Source organism: Protopterus annectens, chromosome 9.part0, assembly GCF_019279795.1.
Source record: "Protopterus annectens isolate FY-2018-M chromosome 9.part0, PAN1.0, whole genome shotgun sequence".
Classification (NCBI taxonomy): domain Eukaryota; kingdom Metazoa; phylum Chordata; order Ceratodontiformes; family Protopteridae; genus Protopterus; species Protopterus annectens.
This window is the reverse complement of record NC_056743.1, coordinates 809121075-809146050: the sequence shown is the minus strand read 5'-3', so window position 1 is coordinate 809146050 and position 24976 is coordinate 809121075. Positions and strand designations below refer to the sequence as shown.

General features: G+C 39.0%; 1 protein-coding gene across 2 annotated transcripts in view; it reads right to left on the bottom strand.

Annotated features, from left to right (window-relative positions):
* The window catches only part of CTDSP2 (CTD small phosphatase 2), a 267042-nt gene extending 256101 nt beyond the window's left edge, over window positions 1–10941 (bottom strand). Inside the window, exon 1 of one of the 2 annotated variants that reach the window (XM_044083461.1) lies at window positions 10447–10936. In XM_044083461.1, the coding sequence (XP_043939396.1) occupies window positions 10447–10510 (64 nt within the window). In that variant the 5' untranslated portion in view covers window positions 10511–10936. Of the gene's footprint in view, window positions 1–10446 lie in introns of both variants that reach the window. The other variant, XR_006366269.1, reaches the window with a different exon arrangement.
* Window positions 10942–24976: the final 14035 nt, after the last annotated feature.

The following is a 24976-nucleotide window of genomic DNA, read 5'->3' as shown; positions in this document are numbered from 1 at the left end:
TGGGTTTGCTGCTGTCTGTGCCAGCCTGGCAGATGAACTTGTCAGCAGCCAACCCCATTCCCTGTGCAGTGTGTTCCCTTCATTATATGTCTCCTCTGTTCCTTAATGTCCGACCCACCCCAGCACTAACTGCTCACCCTCAATAAGCATCAATCCATCATCACTGCCACCTTTTGCATGTATATCACCATCTGTCTGCCCGTGTTTCTTTCTTCAAATGATTCTGTCTGCTCTTGTCACCTATGCTACTCTCTTTGGCCCAGCCAGATCCATTCTTCAGTACCTACACTTCTGTTCTGAAAATGAACACTGGCCCTGTCCTAGAAAAAGAAGCCTCCCTCTTCCAACACTGGTTATCCTTCGGCGTTTACATCTGTTTGCAGTTCTAATCTGCAAACTAAACAGGTGTGTCATTTTGTTAGGACACATCCACGCACATCTACACTGGTCTATCTGTTGGCTTCAGTGCTGATGTATGCTGCTCCTGTGGAGGTGCTTCTGCACTTTGAGCAGAGGCGTACACTGAATCAGGTGGACTAGCTTGCTGGTCTCTGACGTATACTGTCACTCATGCATGCTGTTACATCACTGTTTCTAACATATGCTACCGCTGCTCCTGCCATTATCACAGCAAGTCTGCATATAATGCAAGTAATTTCGCTTGGCACGCAGTCACCCACCCCTGCCAATAAATATCTGCAATGCAATCTCAAATGCTCCATGCAGCAAGCTCCCTGAGCATTACTAGTCTAAGAATAATAGCTACTGACAACAGCAAAAAAAGAGTCAAGAAATTACTGCACAGCACCACAGACTGCGTGCCATTTGTTCTCTCTGTAGGTTATCCACATGTTTTGTGCTGATGTTGGACTTTGTAATGCTTTGCACTTTACTAACTTGCTAAATACAATATCCGAAAGTACTGAAACGTGTTTTCTGGAAATATAAATCAAATAAACAATACCCCATCTTGCATAAAGGGTCCAATAACCCACAGTGGACTTTTATCAATAACAAATAAATTAAATCTCTACATTGCAGTATTTTGGAACCATTACTGAAAGTTTACTCCTTCCCATTATACTCAAAAGAGAACCAAGCCCACACATTTATTTCATTAATAAAAACGAAAAGGACTCAACCTATGTAATCCCCATACTATGTTGTGCAATGGTGGGATTTTCAAATGTGGTAATCTCATTCTAGATCATAAAGCCTTCTCCCTCAGCTTTGGGAAACCACAGGTCTTGAAGCTATCAGATCTCTAGCACTGCTATAGAATTAGGATAGCAGAGTTTTTCAAAGGTCTCTGAATTACAGGGATTATAAATGAGCGAAGCTACAACCTGCCTCCTACATATGAGAGCACGACAGTGGTCAACAGCCACAGACATCACTTCATTATTACTGGTTGTGCTGCTCTACTTTTGATTTACATTTAACCTTGCTTTCACTCAAAGCTGCCCGCCTCCGATTTTAAAAGATTCCCCAATTGATCCTCAGACCTCAGTCCACAGCTTCCAAAGTCTCTACGGGAACAAACACGATTTTAAACATGACAAACCTTTGAACACATTTGTCTAATTACATTTTTTACTTAACGGGAAACATCCACATTGACTGCAATACTATAATGGTACAATGCCTTAAAAGCAAAGATGAATTTAAGCTGCTGAAGAAGGAAATACCCCAAAATGCAGGAGTCCAATAACAAACAAGTTAATGACACCCTTTCCATCCCCGCTTTCAGGAAAGAACTAAAGGCATACCTTAATGAACAAGTAAAATTCAAATGTTAAGGTAAAGTCAGCCCTAAAATACTGACCTGATCACGCTATGTAAGACCCCAACCTCCACTTAGCATAAGGCTGAACAATTATCTTGTGGGGATACCTGCCTCTTTTAAAATGTCAATACTATGCTACAAGATTCAAACAAACAGTGCCCAAACAAAGGGCTTTCTCTGTATTGGGGTGCGTTTATAAATTTGTTACTGTACTTTCATTACAGTACTTTGCTTCTTTCATATCCTATTCATATCCCATTCAAAGTGCTTCACAATTCATGTATATTATTTCCGCTTTTCTATATATCCCCCCTTTTTATATGTATATATTTACACCTGGGCCAAACCTACCCACTTGGTACCCCTAATAAGTTCTAAAGGTACATATTTATTTATTATTACTGTTATTAATAAGAAAAAAACATCACACACACACCGGAGTGGTTAAACTGACCACCTGATTATACATTCACTACACCCAAGACAGAGAGGGTGAAACACTGACATAACCGGGTAACACGTGTTTATCTCACTCATGGTTTTGTTATTTAAAATGAACCTAAAATTAAGAAAATGCACAACGTGGGTATATGTCAAGTACAGCACAGCTCTACTTTCTGATGGATTGATGGATTTCATCTGTAGTACAGACTACAAGGCCAATATAAAAGGAATACAATAATAAATGGGAGATGGACAAAGTGTCTAGGCAGCACACGGGACTAATGACTCATTATTACATCAAAAAGGCTCATGTAAAGACTTACATACAGGCCTATCTACTCTAAGATGGAATATAAAAATATGCAGTGCAAATCTGCAAGAAATCAAAAAACAAATATGTAACTCAAGCAAAAATAATTAAAAAGTAAAGAAAAAAGTGAAAGGGCACCCAGATACTACTGCAGCCTTATTTGGCTGATCTATATTTGTAAGTTTCTTAAAGAGTAATTCTTCTCTAAAAGTGGTGGCAAAAAGACCGTCTGGAGTGATATACAACAAAAACAACTGAATAAAGTTGAAAGGGAAAAAAAAAAAGAATTGTTCCTCCTCACGTCAGTCCATTGACTTGGAAGCTCCTTTAAAAACAAATCATCCAAACAGCAGGACTACGATACAGACAGCAATTCTAATAACCCAGGTCTCATGTCACCATCTCTACACCAAACACTAGCATGTTCAATTCTGTGCCAAACTCCACATTTTCACTTCCACAAGCACAAGAAAGCTGAACGAACAAGAATTCACATAGTATCACACGGCACACCTCTGTACCTCATTACGAGGAACGTACCTCATTTGGGTCTTAAAAAGTTCACGTTCCTCAAAGTTCCACATTGAAAGACTCTATCACACATTCAGTGTTAAAAAAAGTTAAATCCATTGTAAATAGAAATGATTCATATTAAGTCATTAAAAGATCTTCTTTATAAGTAAAACCAGCATATTTTAACCATTCTATGACCTTCCTAGTTGAAGTTTTAGTAAGCCATGAATATGTGTTCCACATTTTGCCCATTTGTTCCACATTATGAGGGCTAGTGTTCCTCATTTTGGAGATGGAAAGTTGAGAGCTATGTCACACGGAAGAAACTATGACTTTAGCATATTACCTTTATGTCTCCTTGTTTGACAGCTGTAGTGGACACATCACCTGTAGTGAAGGCAGACGAGCCCCTCTATTGCCCAATTACTTGAACATACTCATCATTAGTGCGGCTTTCTCTTACATATTCCACAAACTGATCAAAGGAAAAGACAACCTGCATTAAAGCACAGCCCCCCACCTGTGGCACAAGAAACAGCCCCCCTTCCTGTTGTACTCCTTAACATAAACACTTCAGCTGAAAGGTTGTGGAGCATGTGGGGGATGAACTACTGACCCCCCCCACCATCACATCCCTCTCCTTAACTTCATTACTTGTTCTTCAAACAGCTGCTTCGCCTACAGCAACACAAGGAACTAACTGTCTTGTTCCCTGCAGTTTACTGGCAACTCTGACCAACAATCAACCCCTACAATGACAGCCCCCCCCCCCATGCTCTCAAAAGTTAATCTAGTGTCATGGCGATCAGAGGGTGAGAGCAAGCCCATCACAGTTCCAAAGCAATCCTCTCATATTCAGCTACCTGCAACACCACATAGAACTCCTACAGAAATCACAAAACATCATAACATTGTGGCCTTTACACAAAGGGAAATAGTTCATTATAGATCTGCTATCTCAGACACCCCAGTGACATGGGGGGGGGGTTACATTCAGCAACACTAACAACTCCCTTTTAACTCTATACTGCTTACTTTCTTGGCCTCACTTCCCAGTTTACTCATCATAAAACTAGTGCAACAGCTTCAGGTCATTCTGTATGACCATTTCTCCAAAATGGAAAACGTTACAAACCCAAAACTGCAAATCAAGGAGTATGTTTTGTCAAAACAAGAAGACTTTCAGATCAACCTTTGCTGCAATCATCTCTGCATGTGATTTCTTGTAAACGTTTCACTACAGTCATCTTCGTGTGTGACTTCTTGTAAACTTTTCAACTAGTTTATTACAGTAATGCCCTACACTTTGTATGGCTAATACAAATCCACTCTGTACGTATGATGGGCAATTAAGACAATTTAAATGTCAGAGTCAGCTGACACACTTAACAGCCATTGTACTACTTTTGTTTCTCACATTAACATTTTGCAAGCAGTTGTGACCTTGCTAGGATATTAAAAATTCACAAAAATGTAAAACTTTGGAGTACTTGCTTCTACAACACAGTAAAGCTGTCCGAGGGGTAATATCCACCAGCATTTAATATGTATCCTAACAGATGTATGTGCTTGTAAATTGACACTGAAGAAGAAAGGTGAAGGGCATTCACCCAGAACAGACCGTTACAGACCAGAAGCACTGATCAGCCATACGGCTTCCATGTTCAAGCTTTGCGGACAGTCAACTCTCAACTGAAATTTAAATAATGTGTCATTGTTCATTAGCCACTTCTAAGACTGTGGCAAGCCATGTGTTACCCCATACAACCAAATGGGTAAAGTTCAAGCCCACAGAAATACACCATTTTTATTTCTGGATAATGTGCTTGTTTTTTTTTTTGGAAGAGGGGGGTGACGTGACGGATATCTTTTTATCACCTCTAGAACTGTTCTTGAAAGGTCCTTTCCAAAATGAAGTTTCTTTCATTTTGGAAAGGACCCAAGATGAAGTTTGGTAGTCCGGCAGCAGGACAGAATACAATAAGAAATCAAACTAGAAAGAAACAAACGGCGGGGTAAAATAAAAAAGTCTAATGCACATAGCTTTGCAAAGATAAACAAAGATGAAAGACGTGAACACTGAGCAATACATAAGTTTGTATTATCAAGGGGGGGGGGGGTGCTCTACCTCTCCCATAAAACCTTTTTTTAAAGGCCTTACCTACGCATGCTGTAAAACACTACTCACAACTGTCATAATTCAGAGATGAATTTTCCCTCCACATACGTACATGAAACACTTTCTGGCCACTAATTTAGTAAACAACACCGGTCCTGTATATTTGCATTTTAGTGTTCTGTGTAAAGAACAGCCAGCTGCATAATATCGTGACCTCTTTTCCTCAGGCTTCACCCCCCCCCCCCCCCCACACAGAAGTACAGCAGCCAATAACACGGAAACCTGGCCTCACTGCACATACAGATAAGATTACACACAAGTCTAAGGACCATACAGATCTACCCTTCATAGACTAAATTGCCTACGCCTGTCCTCTTACATCAAATGGCCCATTTTACATTATGAACAGTGCTGTTCCACATTTGCTTCAGACTACACCTGAAAATTTTAAGCTAGGAAATCCTAAACAACGTATGCCATAAAACAGGTCTATAAAAATAAAACACCAGCAAGACCATATACACAATTTTTTAAACTGCTGTCTCCTAGTCTCTCTCAAATGTAAGTACAATCTAAGATAAAACACTAGCAGACTGCTTTTGACAATGCTGAACCAGTAAGGCTCGAAGTTTCAGTAAGGCTTGAAGTTTCTGTCTGTTAAGTAAAGTATTATCACTTACGTTCCTATTTATATACTAGATGAACCCAACTATACCTCTCAAATGTTTCATGAAACCAGATTTGGGTGGAATTCAATTAATGTTTTGGTTAACCCAACAGATGCCTAAAACCAAACATTCTCTGCACCCAAATACCCCCAAAGAATATAAAATATTCTACTAAAAATAAATAAGCAAACAATGAGCACCAGACAAGGTAGCCGAATTACAAAATACAGTGTGTGTGTGTGTGTGTGTGTGTGGAATTTGTAGACAGTTAAAATCTATCAGAAAAGCTGTCTGGCTACTCATGGTGTCCTAACAAAAATAAAGCGTCTCCCTGTTCCACAACAAGGAGACAACACATTCTTTGCACACACTCATCCAGTGCTACTGGGATGAACCACAAGCAAACAAACAAAAAAATATTACGCACTCATCTCTATTTTCTTCAAGCACCACACTTCCAATTTGAAATTTGCATAAAAAAAGCTAACAAATTATTACAAGACAACAAAAATGTCAAACACTGTGCATGCATTGCAACATGCATCAGCGAAAAACAAACATTCCATTATAAAGTAAAAGAAAAAGAGAAAGAAGTCTAAATCTGTTTTCCAAGGGGCTGTAAGGGCAGACATAATGGATCAAGGGGCTGTACAGGCAGACATAATGGACCAATTACATTTGGTTGTGGCTGTCAGAAGTAGTAACAAAAAAACACTTTGTCAAGATACCCTGTTAGCCCCAAAACATTCAAGCCCACCAGAAAACACTCCTATCAGAAGGTCAACTAATTAAAACAATATATACATTAGCAAACCTTCCCCACCATATTTGAAACGGTAAAAGCAGTTAAGACATCTAAAAGTGGCACTGAAGAAATCTAAAAGTGGCACTGTGTTATCAAAAAACCAAAAAGGACACTTCTCACTTTTTTGATCCAAACACCCTTCAATGGTTTACTTGATGTTTTAACTACTCTGCTGTACCCAGGTGGAAAAATAAATCCAGATGCAACCAAATCCAGCTTTCCATCAAGTGTAAAGAAAACAACTTACTGTTTCATGCAACTTCTGCCTCCCCCACAGAGCCTTAACACAAGCAGGCAAGTAATCTCTCTGCATTCCGTGATATTTAGTCAGGAGACACAAATACACACCAAGCAAGGCCTGGGTCTGTCTGGTTAAACACATGGTATGCATATGCAAAGAGGAGTGAATGAAAAAAAAATCTGAAACCGCAAGACAGCAAAGTTCATTAATTTATGGCAAAAAACAAAAGTGAACATTTGCACAACCTATTTTTTTTTAAATTGCTGTCAAAGCTTTTTTTTTTTTTTTTTTTTTTTTGTGGAAATGAACTTCCTGTATTTCTCTGGATACAGTTAGTTTACACAGCTATAGGAAAAATAAAACAATAATGCTACTTTAATTTTCAAAGCATCTATGCTGTGAGTTTGTGAACAAGTTGTGACAATCCCAAAAACATGGCACATTGTAAACAGAAATGAAGAGCCTTAAAAACAGAATAAAAAAGTTCCACTGACTGGACAGGGTAGCCACAAACCCACAGACAAAAACGACAAAGTCATTTTTAAGTATGGCTCAGTTTCTCCTCAACAGCTGTTTGCACAACACTGATGTGATGAACAGCTCATTGCATTGTTAGTCCTGCATATTACAGCTACTTGAACAGTACAGGCGGAATATGAAATTTTGAACTGCTGATTTGCAAGAGGGGGAAATGTGAGGATTTGGTCGTTTCCTCCTCCCTTAGTGTGTGGGTATTCCCGAATATTTCTGGAGCAGCACTCTCCAGTGGAGACAAAAGGAAATACAGCAGGACAGAGTAGCAGGCTCCTTTACGATATAGGTTTAAACTCTGGCAACAATTCAGAACTGCCCCCTGGCCCACAGACATTACACTACCACAACAGGTAGAGATGGCTATGGAAGTAAGCTAAGGATCCCCCTCTACCTACATAAACATGACACCGTCACTACTCCTTGGCCAAAACACACACCCCCACCCCCATCAAGCAAAAGGAATGAAAGGAGTCAAGAGAAGGCTATTAGGATAGGACAGACGTAACAGTCAAGTTGGGCTGGAAACTTGCCAACATTTGCTTTAAACTTATCAATTCTCTCCTATCAACTTCAGAGAAATTGCAGTGCTGCTTTCTTTTTACCCGGTAAATACTTTGTTGACAGAAGCACGGAGCCCACAAAAAATACTCTACGATTATTTATAATACAAGTCTCGCTGACCAACACTTTACATAGCAACTTAGACAGTCTTTGGTTCTGCACCATAACTACACTCTTGTCTTCCCAGCAAAACATAAAAACAGGAAAAGCATGTTCTTTTTAATCCAAGCAAGTTAACTCAATTCCCAAAGCAATGTAGTCTGTTCAAGTCAAAATGGTGACACAGGCCAGTTTTTGAAGAAGAAAATCCTACTTGCTAACCAGTATTCAACACTTAATACTCAAAATGCAGACAAGGAACCAATTTTACATTAAAAATACAGGTAGTTTTTTTTAAATCACCTACAACATTTGTGAAAAAATGTTAACTACAACCATGGGCCACATCCATACACATGCATGGATACATTACAAAGTGAACCTAAAAGTACAGACTCCCAGCTGTCCAAGATGCTCTTCAGTTACCAATATAAAAACACACACATATCCCATGCTCAGTAACAGTACACTTAAAATGCTATACTGACAATACAAGAACAGGTTGTGAATCCTTCTTTACAGATTGCTAAATGTAATTCCTTTGAAGTATTGTGTACACACAGCAACTTTAAAAATAAATAAGTAATTTTGCAAGCTAAACAAAAACATCACAAGACTGTGCTCAAACATTACAACACCCTGAAGGACCTTGTACATTTCCTGTTATCGTCAAGCTCACACAAATGTCCAACTATAAATGGTAGTACATTGCCATTTTAGATTCCTTACCACTGCCTGCAACCTCATTAAGAACCCCCGTGAAGATTAACTCAATATCTCATAATGTTTTTCAGACTTCCAACACAACAGAAAAATTAAGAGTAACCTCACCACTGAAAAGGCACATTCTTACACCATACAACAACAATTTTGCCACCAGCAATCACTTGGGCCAGCAAAAGATTTTACAACTCTCTTTCAGCCTCCACACCATTAAGTCAACCTCTCACCCCAACACCAGTGGGGGCAAATCAAGTGTTCAAAAACAATGAAAAACTTTTTTTGGTGGGGGGGTGTTGAAAACCGACATGTACAAACCCAAATGAGTCCAATACAACACACGTACACATTTTTTAAAGAGGAAAGGTTGCTAGTTAATGCGATGTATGTATGGGCGGGGTACACTAACTGGAAAGATTACAGTCACCATTGGAAGTCTGTACTTTTAACAATGTTAGAATGTTCTTTAATTACAACGCAAAAAAAAATCATGTTCATTACAATATCCTGCTACAAATGAAACTGTCAAGAGCAACGAATAAGCACTAAAGGAAGATTAGATGGAGAAAGAGACAGAAATCAGTGTGGAAAATACTCCAGCAAAGTTCCAAATAAAAGAAATCGACCATTTCGGGGAAAATAATATTTTTAATTAACCGTGTGTCAGTTTAAGTGAAACTGTTTTACTTTATGCCCCCCGCCCCGTTTTTTTCTTTTTTTCTCTTCTTCTTCTGAACAGAAGCTGCAGGGGTATGAGCTTCTTATTCTAACCGAGGACTTACCGAATGGCTTGCGTTTTCTTAAAATTCCTCCTTATTAAAACGCAACACAGGAAAAACTGCCTTAGTGAACCTACTAACGAGCACTGCTACACAAAACTTACCTACAAAAGTCTAACACACCCACCAGGTTACCCCACACCCCCGCAGATGACAGAAATGGCAAGAAGAAGAACAAACACTACTAGCAGAATGGGGACCTTCCATCAATCTGCTCAAAATAAGGAAGCTACTGGGCAATGACTGTTTATTCGACATACAGCAACAAAGTCACTGCGGAATCACTGGGGTTGGCAAAATGAAACCTCTTCAAAGAAAAGCATAAAACATTATTTACTTAAAAGAACAATTTAGGTCTAAGGAAAAAAATATCCGCTTAGTGTTGGAAACTTCCGAAACATAAACACAAATCTAAAAGGCAATGTTTAAGGTAGCCAGATGTCAAAATCCACACAAAATCAGCTCAATAAACTTGAATTAAAAAATTAACACTCTGTGCATTCCTGACCAAACGAACGATCACATAAACATTAAAGGGGAAACTTCAAAACTCGGTTTTAATACTGTAATCACAAACAGGAAAGGAAACCAGCGATCGGCTACAACGATGTAAAAAATTTTAATTTTGGGACAAACAATAAACACAAACAAAACACTCCAACCTTTTTTTTCTGAAAATAGCAGTTTACAGTACAGGGAATTAATTTTCATGCCCACATACAACACCAATCTTCGCAGTTAATAAAAAAAAATGCGATCGCACTACAAAAACAGTTCCACAAGTGCAGCTGTTCAATGACGACGACCGCACCTATTTTGTGCTAATATTTCTAGCAAAGTTTGCAAGTTCAAGTCCTCCGTACCTACCTGGCTTAGGATGTGCAAGCGCCTCGTCTTTTTGCACTTGGGTGATGATAGAGCTGCTTTCCATCTAACAATTACACCGACCCCCAGCAGCTGATCTGTTGGTTAATTTCTGCTTTTCCGCGCAATGCTGCTTTTTTTCTGGTCCTCTTTCCTCCTCGTCGTGCTGCTGTCTTACTGCAAAAATGAGCTTTGCAAATTTGTTTTTTCTGTTGCATGAAAATCAAAAAATAGAACATAAAAAATTGTAAAACAGTCCCAGACCCCTATGTCCAGGATCTTCTGAATTAGTCCAACATGGAGAATCCACGAGCTGAGCAGCAAAAACAACAGGGGAAATGGGACCTAGCCAGTTTCAAGGCGCCCCTTACTAGAGATAAACAACCCCGATCACTTGACTCTGTTTTCACAAACCGCACATCAACCCCATTGTTTAGCCAACCCCGATGACATGAACTCAAAAACAGAAATAAAGAATGTGGGTACGCCGGCACGGTTCGGTTTTATCAGATTATACATTTGTTTTTCTACTTTTAGGGTATCTGAGGGGAGCCTTGAAACGGCTCGACGTCGCTGATTGGTCATGCAGTGAGTAGGAGTAGCAAGAGAAGGGAGGGCGGGAGGCCTGTTTTACTATGCAGTGTTTACCTAATGACATTCCTCAGCACAGTACAGCCCTTATTGTTCCAAGTACACGTACTTTGCTGATGTTTTTTTGTTTGTTTCTTTTTAAAATTTCCTGTGTTGAAATGCAATACAAGGTATCGTCCTGATGTTATAAAGTGAAATGTTACGTAGCAGTCCCCGAAAATCGAGCAAGTGTCCACAGTTTACTGTATTGCTGCTGTTTTATTTGGGGGTTTGTTTACTCTGCTCAGTTCAGCTTGTGTACCCAGTGGGTAGTGCCACGCCTATGCTCCCTAGTTATTACGGTAACTTCTTATAGTTTTTAATTTGCTGAGCCGATGTAGGCACAGGTAACGTTTTAAGACCTCTCTGATTTCTGTGTGCCGTCGCTATAATACTTATTATTGTTAAAGTGATAAAGCCTATCGGAATGGTACATCGAAAAATTATTATTGCTAAATCCCAATAAAATAGGTCTTTAATCCCTGAAGGGTTAAAACTGAGCTTCACGTTTAATCTGTAGTCCGATGGGGTGGGGGCTGATTCCATTAGTTGTTGTCATCAATTCCTTTTTCCTATTTTTACATGGGATTGAGGTGTCCCATCAGCATTAGTCAATACTGGTACTGTACTTAAAAACGTTGTGACTGAGCAAGTCACACAGTTAGCGAGTGTTCCAAGATCGACCCTGAAAAGAGTCTCCACACTAAGAAGCTGCATTCACCAGTTGAGTAACCAATTTTTTGGTACATATCCCAAATGCAGCAACATGTACCGTACGCTAATGTTACTACAGCTTTTGAGTATATGTCTAGCAATAAACCAAGCATACTCCACTACGGACAGATTTATTTTCATTGCTGAGACTGAAATTGGGACATTTGGTGCTCTTGTACCAAGGAAAATGCTGGACCCTTAAAATGAGTTTGCCCTCTATGCTTTGCCACATTGTATTTGGCAACACAAACCAAAAGCAGCATTATTATTGCCATTCAGGTAGTGGCAGATAAAGTGCATCTTGGGCCCCAGGCTATTTTCAATCCATGGATCCTCCTCTCACCATGCTTTTTAGGACCATGCACAAAAATGTGCATGTTCTCTTGAATTCCTGGGAAGTCATAAATTCATCCCAGGGCTGGCCCCCATATCTCTTATAGACAGAGGGTGACTGTAAACGTTCCCTAACTAACATTGGATGGGAAATTGTTAAATCACCCCCTGTCTGGCATCCACGTCTCCTTTAGACAGAGGCCAACAGCAAACATTCACTAAATAACATATCCCCATATAACTTTCTAGCAACCCCCTAACTAACATTACCCTCCCAACTAAAAACATACCTCTCAACCCCTTAGAGTAAGAATTCTGGACAAAGCCATAAATAATGGGGGGACCAAGGCCCAAAAATAGGGTCATGTTTTAAATATTGCTCTTAGAAAGTTGATAGATTAACAGGTTTTGTATTAGCATGACTTTTCTGAAGGGTATAAAGTCTAAAACTGACATGTCTGCCATTATTTTTTAACTTCAACCCTCAATGATTTGCCAATGGTTTGTCAGAAAACTGCATTTTTTATCAGAAATATAAAAATATGAAGCAAAAAATCTGGACATTCTGCAAAAATCTGTACAGTTAAGAGCTATGACTAGAATACCCCTTCAGTTTAGATCCACATATTACAAGGGGATGCAATATGATTGGTCTGTGCGACTAGGCTTATAAAGGCACTGGTGGTTGGTAGCTTAGTATATACCTACAAACCTATGAATTATTCTTGACTGTATTCACCTGCATGCTTGTTTTAAATTATATTTATTTTCAGTAGAGCACCATTTGTTTGTTTGCTTTAAAATTTGATTTTTTGAACATTATCCAGCAAGAAGTTTATTTTATTTAGCAAGAAGAAGATTTGTTTACTGGGAACGTTCGACTTGGAATAGGCCAGTTTTCAGTGGAGGCCCAGGAAGAAACACTCCAGACACATATCTTTGTAACGTGGGAGAAAACCCACACAAATGCAGGGAGGACATGCAGACTCTGCACAGAAGGCACCCCAGCCGAGAGGTGACAATGTTAACCGCTGCACCACCGCACTATCTGTATGAAATTAAATAAAATGTGCTAACCAGTAATAGCAAAATCACCACTTCAGAACATTTCAACCATAAAAGGCCATTTAAACAACCAATCTTTATAATAAATGTGAACAAGGGTAAAACAAGGGATAAGAGGCAATAATTGCAGTTATCTGCTAAAGGACATTTAGTCTGATTTGAGCCACACTGAATGGCAAACCCTGAAAGGATCAAGGAAGTACACTGTTTAATTCAAAAGGGTTGTATAGCCCAAATTTTGGTAAATTTAAAAAAAAATGTACAGAACTGTTAGTTGGAACGTATGCACAGTCTGCCACTCATGGTAATGCTGTATACAGTGCAAATGTAAAACTGAGTAGCATCCTGCCCTCACCAAGAATGATACCATGGTATAAAGAAAAAAGTATCAATTTCAACGATTGGCTAAGTTTCTGGTGTCATTCAAAGGGGATCCAGTGCCTGTCTGCTTGGGATGACATGCTCAACAAGCCACGCTGCTTCGCTAGAGACGGCTTGCACCTGTCACCCTTAGGCTTTCAAATACTTGCCAAGTGCCTTTTTTAGACAAGGCTCAAAAGACAAACCCACTGCCGTAAATAGCACAAGTAACAAAAAACTGAGGGTAATGCTACTCAATGCCAGAAGTCTAAACCTCAAAATGCACGCACTCGAGGCACTCCTCAGTATGGAGAAAATCGATATATGTACAGTAACAGAAACCTGATTTAAGGCTCCAGAAAGCATCCCAGCACTACCAGGCTACAACTCATACCATACATTTCGGCCACAGAACCCGGACCGAAATACAAAAGGTAGGGGCGTATCCATATTCATCAAGGATACCCACACCTCCAGGTTAGTGGCACAGCATGATGCTTCAGAGATCATCCATGTGCAAGTAACAATGGGCAAAACTGCAATTCCAATTGTAGCTTGCTACAGATCACCCACCATGTCCCAGGACCCCCATTCCGCATTTCTGGAAACACTGGGAAACATAAAGGTCCTACCAAACACCCTAATATTGGGTGATTTCAATTACCCAAACATTAACTGGGAGAACTATTCAAGTACTAACTCCCTTGCCCAACATTTCCTAGAATTTATAAACTCAAACGCCCTGGATCAACTGGTCAACATTCCCACCAGAGGTGACAACATATTGGATCTGGTCATCACCAACATGGGCGACCAGTGTTCCACACCAGAGGTCTACCCCTCACTGGCTAGATCTGACCATAAACAAATCACTCTGGATATCCACATTCTGCCCCCACCCCCAGTCAAGGAAACCACCGCGAAAAACTTTTCAAAAGCAAACTTCACATTACCTAAGACCCTAAGACCGAGGTGGAAAATTTCAAAGCCCCCATGCTAAAGGTTAACGCTGTCCAAGCTGCAAAATCCTTTACTAATGCATTCTACGGGCACCTACAAGAATGCATGGATCATGCTATCCCAAGCAAAACTAAGACTCACTCCTCCAAGCAAAGGAAACCAGTCTGGTGGACCTCTGCCATAAACAAGCTATACAACAGAAGGAGGAAACTAGTACAGAAAAAGAGTAAAATTCCAAGAAGGGAAGAAGTCCCTGATCAGTATCAGCAAGAAACTATGATCCCTCATAAAATCATCCAAGGCTAGCTTCAAAAGAAACATTGCCAAGGACTCCAAAGATAACCACAAGGCATTCTTTAGCTATGTCAAGAATCTAAGTGGCAATGCTCAGATCTGCTTGGAGTTAGTGCAGAATGGCACAAAATACACTGAACCGAACGATATCGCCAACATCCTAGCAGACAGGTTCAGTGCAAACTTCACCCCCCTCTCACCCCCAAAACGGCCCATAACCATACCAGAAGAATGTAGAGCCCCTGAAATCACAGACAGGTTAAAACAGCCCTCTCCAAAGCCAAAAACACAGCATCAATGGGACCGGACGGTGTCCCAGGCTGTGTCCTACACAAGCTCAAAGACAAACTAACCCCTTACCTAAACACACTGTTCAAACTCCACCTCTCCACAGGCTACATACCCATAGAGTGGTGCACAGCAACAGTTATACCGCTCCACAAAGGTGGAGCCACAACAGACCCAGGGAACTATCCTATATAGGGAAATATCCCTATAAGCCTGACTAGCTTGGTCTGCAAGGCTATGGAGTGCACCATCATGGAACTCATTAAAAGAGACCTTGGGAACCTCCAAACACTGGACCTTACCCAGTTCAGCTTTGTTAAGGGCAGATCATGCCTCCTAAACCTGGTGGACTTCTTTGAGACAGTTACCAAGGCTATAGATGAGGGAAAGGTGGTACACACAGCCTACCTAGACATCGCAAAGGCCTTCGACACCATTTCCCATTCTGGTATTATAGACAAGCTCACCAGCCTAAACATAAACCCCTATGTCACAAGATGGGTTGCCAACTGCCTCACGGACACAACCCATATGGTGAGAGTTGCGGGAGCTAGGTCCGACTCTAAATCAGTTACAAGTGGCGTTCCCCAGGGCTCAGTCCTAGGATCCCTTCTGTTCGGCATATACTTCTCAGAGGTACAGGCAAGCACAGGAGGACTATTGCTGACCAAGTTTGCAGATGACAGCAAACTAGGGGCTATAATTGACTCTCCAGCTGACACAGACGTCCTCCAAAAGGGTCTCACTGAGATGGATACCTGGTGTCAAAATCATGGCCTCAAGCTAAATGCCAAAAAGTGAATAGTCATCCCCTTTGGAAAAAACAAAGTACCCACAAACTACCACATAGGTGGTAGCCTCCTAAATACGGAAGACGTAATAAGGGATCTGGAGACCCAAGTAGATAGTAATCTCTCCTTTGATAATCACATTGCCAAAGTGGTTCGAAAATTCTTCTATGTGGCCCACCTAATCACAAAAGGGTTTGCATCCAGATCAAAAGAGGTCATTGTGCCCCTCTACACATCACTTATCAGACCCATCATAGAGTACGATGCCCCATTTAGGATGTACCTTACAAGACACCTGCAACAGCTGGAAAGACCACAGAAGTACCTAACCAAGAGGATCACTGGCCTCAAACAGATGCCCTATGCAGCTCGACTGAAGGAACTCCAGCTGTACTCGGTTGCATACCACCTACTCAGAGGTGATCTCTGCCTGACATACAAGGCCATGTCCAACCCAGAACTGATGGACATGCTCCACCTAAAGAAAACCATATCCCCTCAAGCCACATGCTCTAGGGATCTAAACCTCACCACAAACAATAAATAGGACATGCTGGAGGGATAGATTCTTGTCCCAGAGATGTCCCATGTTTTGGAACAAGATTCCAATCTACATTAGGCAGAGCTACTCACCAACACTCTTCAAGAGAAACCTTGACGGGTGGATGGGAAACAGAAAGTTTACCCCAGGGATCACTTCAGTGGCTCTGCTGGACAGAGGCACAGGGAACTAATCTAAGGGGGCGGTGAAAGCCAACACATTCTGGCTGGGCTTATAAATGCCTTTTGGCAGATAGCTTAGTACCTACCTATGAACCTATGAACCTAAGTAAAACATTTTTTGCAATACAGCTTGCATACAACAACTTCATTTGGCATTATTATTGAACTGTTAGGTGCCACTCCAGGCAGTGCTGTATATACAATACAAATGCAAAACAAAGTAACATTTTTGCAGTGCAGATCACATACCTCAACTTCATTTGACATTATTATTCATACATCACAAAATAAATGCAGTCTGGGTTACTTTATTATGTAACTATTCGTCCTCCTATTGTATCTCATTTATACCTAGTACCCAAGATGTGACTCCTCCAGGGATTTACATACATTCTTAAGACAGACCATTTTTTTATGTAAAATCACATTTAAAAAGGAACTAATTACCCAAATGAAATACCTAGTGAACCACAAATGTTAATGAAACACAAGCAATAATGATGTTCTGGAAATATTCTTGATCATAGGATTATAGGATCATATTAGATTACTAGGCTATTGACCCGAAGGTTATTTTAAGCCTAGCTGTTTCATCTCAATGTAATAGCATAGAAATGCTAGTCAATACCCAAGATTGCATGTAGTGATGACTGCCCATGTCCAGGAGGGCTGTGGGCTCTATCGCCGGTAAGAATTTACAGTGCCACATCCACTTGTCCAGGTTCCTCTTGAACATGATAATAGTCAATGCATTCAAAGTGTTTACATGAATACTGAATTAGATTATAATATATATCAACTCAAACCTATATTCTCTAAGTCTTCACAAATATCTTTTCATATCTCATAAGCCTAGACACATTGTTGAGACAGACTTCAGCTTTTCAACATGGTTGGGGGAGTGAATTAAAGGGAACACACTCTTCAGCAACAGTATGACATTGCCCCATCTGTGTTGCTCTCCTAGACAGCCACAAGCAGGGGTTGGAGATAGTCTTGGAAAGTACAATAAGGTTTGGTAGACTCGGAAGATAAAGATGAGTCCTGGGGTCAGCTAATGGTCAACTACAGGGAGTACCAAAATGGCTAAAAAACAAACACACACACACACACACACACACACACACACACACACACACACACACACACACACACACACACACACACATGCCAGAATTCTGTCTAGTCTCCCATTGTTCTTAGTTTGTTCACCAGTGAAGTAATAACATTCAGAATAAAATAGCTGCAGATATTTATGCACATATAACTCCTACTTGCTAATTTGACTTCTTTTGAGAATCAACATTTTGTCATCTAAACCAACAATGCACCCCTGGTCATCAGGCACTGACAGCCTCTCTGTGAAATAAAACTTCCTCATACATTTCCTTAATCTAGCTCCCGCAACCTCATACCTTTCCTTAATCTACCTTCCAAAACCTGCTGTATATTGTCTTTCCACATATGTTCATTTTGTTATGTCGCTGACTTAATGTTCAAAGATGACAAAACAGTAGTTCCCAATTAACTGCAAAGGCAAATGCTTGCAAGGATCCATGATTCATAGAAGACAATAGAGCCTGCCTCTCTATTCCTTCCACAAATGATAGTCATCTTCTGTGTGTTAGACTAGTTTGAAACTGAAAGAACAACTGGCTACAATCATACTTCAGGTTGTTGCCATCACACATATGCACAGCACCTCTACAGAAAAACAGCACTGCCTTTTGTGTCCCCATCTCATATCAGACTGGGATGAAACTGAAAGAGCAAATGGCTGCAGTAATATATTTCAACTAGCTGCTGACAAATGTATAAACACAACATGCCTCATTACCCCTACCCCAAAACACAACCACATGTATGCACGTCTGATGTTGACTGTGAGGAAAGTGAAAAAAAATAATGATCACTGTAATAAATTCCAGATTAGTATTACCAGATAATACACTGCCCCTTGTCAAACTATAGTGACCCTCCATGCAAACCCCTGAGGTTTGATTGAAAAGAACATTAAAGAAATAGTAACCACACTGTCTCTAGTTCCAACACAATCTACGGCAAACTTGTGTGTGTACCTTTGAGCAGGGCTAGTTTTAAGCTAGTTGGAGCCTAGAATAGAGGATGAGGATGGAGACTGCCATACTAAGCCTGTGTTAGAATCTGCTTATACAAACAGTGGTGTGTGATTTGTCAGGCTCCCAGAATGTCTGTGAATCTAGTTGTGTAATGCATTTCATGTCTTATTTTTGAAAGATATTTACTTATTAACTGCTCCTGTTTTTCACTGCTACCAAGAATTATGCAACCACATGTCAATTTTGCTTGTCTGCAATAAAAATCAGTAATATTTTTTCATACTCACTGAATCACTGACTAACTCACTGACTCATCTATTCACTCTTCAATTGCAGGTAGGCAACTTGGAAAAATGCCAATTCATCTAAAGCATGTCTTTGAGGTGCTAGAGGAAACCAGAGCACCTGTGTAAGACTCACACAGAGACTGTGGGCAATGCAGACTCCACACAGAAGAAGCAATGCCAAAAACAGTGGGGTGGGGGAGAGCAATGTCAGAATCAGGGATAAGTTTTAAATATTACTCTACTTTACTTAAAAAGTTAACAGAACAATAGGTTTTGCATCAACACACGTTTTTTTTTTCAAACAAAAAGAAGTATGTAACTCTATTGAATTTCATTTTTCACTAATTGTAAACCACAGTGATCTACCTGAAAATCAAATATTTTATGAAGGACTGGACTGGGCAAAAATATGAGACAAAATCAGGGACATTCTGAAAAAAAACAGACAAACCTGAGAGGTATGTAAGACAGCACAGTCTTTTTCATTCAAAATGAGCCCCTGTGTCAATGATAACAGAGCTGTCATGAGCCCAATCAACAAATTAAGCTCTTCTCTACTACAGCCCAGCCCATGCAGTGAACATGATAGATGGACATTAGCTAGAAAGGGTGATGTCATTACAAAACAAAAAATACCATCACTGATATGGTAAGTAGCCTACCTCAAATACAACAACATTCTTTAAATAATAACCAACATTAATCACAAATTATCTGTTTAGCATCACAAAAAAAAACACGAGATTTGCATTCTGATCCTAACCTGGAATGGTTTATATATATATATATATATATATATATATATATATATATATATATATATATATACATATATATATATAGATATAGATATAGATATAAAATGTGAAATATCACTGCAATAAAACAAGCACAGAAAAAACAGTAAATGTATAACACGTTTTAAATCACACAAACTCACAAATACTCACAGGGCGATCTTTTCTAGCAGCTGTCACAAGAGTCACAAAGTTAATGCACTAACATTAAATTATTTTTTGTTGCTGTTCTTTTTTTAATTAAAGATTGAGTATATGTCACATGACAACTTGTTATTTAAATACCAGAGAAAAGCTGTTTAATTTGTTCTGAAGAAATCTGGCAGTTATATGGACAAAAGCACTTAATTTTAAAACATGTGCTTTCCGTTTATTTATTAAATTGGAGTTGTAGTTAAAAACACTGTGGGACACTTGCAGTACTATCTACAGCAGACATCACAGGAGTTACAAAAGAAACCACAAGATTCACATGTGTTATATGGCTGTCTAAGAATGATGCTCTTGCCCCTCCATTTTTGCCCTTCTGCTGTATTTCAGACTTTAGCCCCTCTTCAGTGACAGGATGACAAGCTCAATAGGGCTGCATGACTACAGATACCTGTTACTTCCCCCTCAGTACCTCTGACTGTATCATGTCTGCCTTTCCACCTCATTTGCTCTTATATTTATGGCCAAATCATTGACAAGGCAGTGTAGCAGATGTATCTTACAATGTAATGATTTATGCTGGACAAGTATTGTAGGCACTGCAGAGGTTGTGTAAACAATCAGACAATACTCCTAGTAATATGGGCAGTAGGTGGCAAATCACGAGCTCCACAGACAGTAGTCTGGGTGGCTGAGGAAGAAAAGTACCCTTGATGGTGGAGTGAGCAGGTAAGGAATGATAAGGTACTGTTACTGGACGGCAGAGTAAGTAAAGAATTTCTGTGCTGTAGCTAAATCAATGGGTGAGGAAATCAAACAATATCATACAGGTAGTGGGATCAAGTGGTTCACATGGTGTCCCCAGGGGAATAAAGAATAAACAAAAAAATATTCACTGCTGGTTCACAGTACTCATATTTAACACAGTTCACCTTACAGATAAGAAAACAATCCACAGCTTCCCTCTGCTGCAAAACAGCACCACATATGTTGACATCCAGGTAAGTAGCTTCTAACTACTTCCAAGCAACCTGACTTTCTTTTCAGTTTCCACATATACCAGGCAAATGTAGGCCCTTCTTCCAGCCTTAGGTTAATCATCTAAATTGCCTTTCTCCAAACTGCCAATGTGAACTCAGGCCTGTACGATAGAGCTCATCCCAAACCATTCCAGGTCATGAGCCTGTGTCCCTCTACTTTGTCTGCTTCTTGTATACTCCTGAGAACATACCCGTATCTGCCTTCATTAACATGCCCGCTGTGAAATGTATTCCCTGTTATGTACATGGTGCTGCTGCTAGAATGTCATTTGAAATATGTTGCTTCTAGAATGTCAGTTTTCTGTCCCAGCTCAGCCACCATGCTACAAAAAGTAGTAAAAGTGTGTGTGGGGGAGGATGCTTCACAAAACGTTCTTGAATACTGATGCAACAAGTTCCAGTTTTAAGTTTAAAACTTGCACATTACTGTCCCTGTATTCAAAACTCAGCATCATGTGTTTAGTTATGCAACCTATATGGGATGCTACATTTGTAGCAGGGACAGGAAACCAACTGTGGACTGTTATCACAGCTAAAATTAAATATCACATGCATGGCAAGAATCCAGCAGCAAGAGCCAGTGGGGCACTAAAGTGCTATTTAAGGAAGCTAAGTTCGAGAGAGGGTAAAAAGATAATGCCACTCTGCAGGGCCTAGAACAACCATATCTGGATTACTATATACATCTATGGATGATATACAGGGTCAACACAAAAAAGCTGCTGTGATGGTACAAAGACAGGCTGAATAGTAAAAGGGATAAAAGGAGTGAACTGCAAGGCAAGATGAGGAAGATGAAGATGTAGTTACTAAATGAAAAGTAAGGAAAATGATATTGATTCCCAGGACAATCAGGGGACACTAGATGGGTGATAAACTTAAACGAGCGATAAAGTAAGGAGGACAAGGTGTACAACAGACTGTTTAAGGGACGAGAGCTGAGTCTGGTGTGAGGAAGCTGTGCTTCATGGGATGGGTGATGCACAGATGAGCTACCTGAAGTGGCAGCAAAGTACAAGTTTTCAGAAAGATTTACGATAACACTGAATTCACAGAAAAGAGATGGGGGAGGGTAGGGCAACTTAAGGAGACAGCAGCAACAAATGGGAAGGTATAATTTATTTATCTGACAACTATTTTAAATAGCTATTAATTAATCCAGTTTTACTTGCTAGTGCCACAAAGCTATTGATTTACCCTATAACTATCAATGATAATACTTGTAAACATTTTGCATATACAATTTAATTTTGACCCTAACAAATGTTTCTTTTTCTATGAATTATATGATGGATTTTATCAAATTTGTTATACAACAGGTTATCATGTTAATTTTACAAAATCAGCATTGTTATGTATTGTTTCTTCACAGGAAGGATTCTAGCCAATACAAGTAGCTAATAAATTAAAATTTATTGTCTGGTATTTTACTAATACTTTACAATGTTTAGCAAAAGTTCACTTTGAAAATATATATATAGGAATATGGAAAAAATAGTTTTTAGAATAAAGAAAATATTTATTTTGCTGGAAGAATATATTTATTGAATATTAAAATTTACCTGCAAAGTTTTTTTCTTTCTTTAAAATATAGTAATCCATCTCCCAACAAAGATTATTTTTCAAAAATTAAAATGTGTCAGATAATTTGTTTTGGGAGTTGGGAGCTCACCCAGAGTTACATGGGAGTCATGTCCCTTTTTCTCCACATGGATGGGGAATCACTGGTGCAAAAGCTCATTCTCCCCAAGAACCAATTTGAATATAATATTAAAGATGATAAAAGCTCATGATTTTTCCAGGTTTTAATCAGCTATGCAAAATGGAATACTGATATTTATAATCTCTGTTTATAGGTTAGCAACTCTGTCTGGAAACTACAAATATCTACATGGTTAGATGTAGACCCAGAGCTATCCTCAAAAATCCATATATGTAATTTACAAGCTTTTCTTAAAAATATCATTATTATAAATCTAAGATTGATTTTCCATGGTTATATTTACCGTGCTCAGCTTAGTTGCCAAGTAATTTATCTGCAAGTCTTGCGGACATCCTTTTGCAAAATAACACAGAATTAAAGGCAAACTTATTGAAATTAATAAAAAAATCATAACTTTCTTTTTTGAATTCTATGATTGCAGGATTTAAGAATGTTATTACATACTTTTCTTCATCTCATTCAGTCAACTGTTCTCTATAATCTAGTAAGAAATCTTTATTTAAACGATTGCAAATTATTTCAAACTATACTAATTTATTTATTTATTTTTATTTACTATTTGTTTAGCAGGAGGGTCCATCTGGGATGACAAAGCATCCCGCTTTTCAATGGAAGCCCATGGAGAAAATTTCCTTAATACAAACACATACATATTATTTTCCATACAGTGAAAGTACATGATTTTAGGCATACATATCCAGATAGAGATATGTACATAATATACAATGACTGGCCATTATCGTCAAAAAATGAGCATGTTGATTGGTCAGCCAACCAGTGTGCCTGTTGTAAATTGAGAATATACCAACAGTAAAAGTCCGGCCACTAAAGTATCACTGAGCATCCAGACTATTTTTTAATTGCTATCACTTAGAAAAGCATTAGACTGAATGAAAGACTGAAACTAAATAACATATCATTATTTAGTGTCTTTATTTCTCATAAAATTTGTTTTTTTCCGATAAAACACTGAGGAACAGAATCACTAAATAATGACAGGCATTTCAGTTTCAGACTTTCTTTTCTTCAGACAATGCATATGTATTCACATTGTTTTCAAATAAAAGATTGAGAAGTGCGTACAAGACCACAGAAAATACAAGGAAAATCAGGTATGTTCTGCAAACTAAAACATACCTGATTTTCCTTGTATTTTCCTGTCGCTCTTGTATCTCTAAACTGTCAGGACGTTACAATTTTTTTCTTTAAAAAAAAAAAGCAATGGAGATTGTCCTTTCTCCATTGCTTGCTTGCTAGAGCAGTGATGTACTGTGTATGCCTGGGAATACAAATCCATATGCATGTGCATTACATCATCAAAAGGCAAAATCAGGAAACAACGTGGAAGAACACCATGGCACCGCTATAAAAAACATTATTTAATAAAAGTAAGTAATTTTTTTTCTTAAATAATGTCATTGTATAATAGCAATAACCAACTCCTGGGTGTGGTATATTGAACATTTTCCCATGGTTGCTTCTGTTTATGACGCAGGCTTTGCGCTCGTGATTAAACCACACCAACTGTGGGTAAATCTTCAATATGTCACAGCCAAAAACCTTCCACTGCACGGAAGCTATTGCACGGCTCAAAAATTAATAGATCCACCAAGAAAGAAGCCAGCAACTGGAAGCTGTAAACACTAATTTAATTAGTGAAACATATAAAGAGAAGTCCAATAACAAAACAGACCGGTTTCGGCTTTGGTTTTTACCTAGCCTTCATCAGTGCAAAGTCACATAACAGATTGGAATCCGTTATATAGTACATCATAATTAGAAACAAAACATGATTGGTGAGCTCATGAATATACAAACAATATTCATAAATGTTCATAAAGTCCAGGCTGAAATAATGCACCTAATTTAACTATCCATTTATTTTCTTTTGCATTCAGTTTGGTATGCCATCCTGATTTGTTGCTTCTGTCACCTATTATTTTATCAATAATGGTGAAATGAAATTTGGCTGTGCTATGTTTGAGGGTGTGTTTATACAATGCATTACTAGCTCTTTTACATCTGACGTCACTCAGATGTTCAGATAATTGTATTCTAAAAGGTCTAGATGTTTGATCAATGTAAAAAGCATGACAACTACAGGAGGCCATATAGATAATCCAATCGGTATTACAATTGGCAAAAAACTTTATATCAAATATGTGACTGCTGTTGTTGCTAGAAAATTGTTTAGTTTTTTAGTACATATTTGCAATTGCTACAGTGTCCACATGGCATACAGCCCATAAGTTTGTCTCCTGATATGGATGTCCGAATCATGTGCAGATTCCTAGATTCAG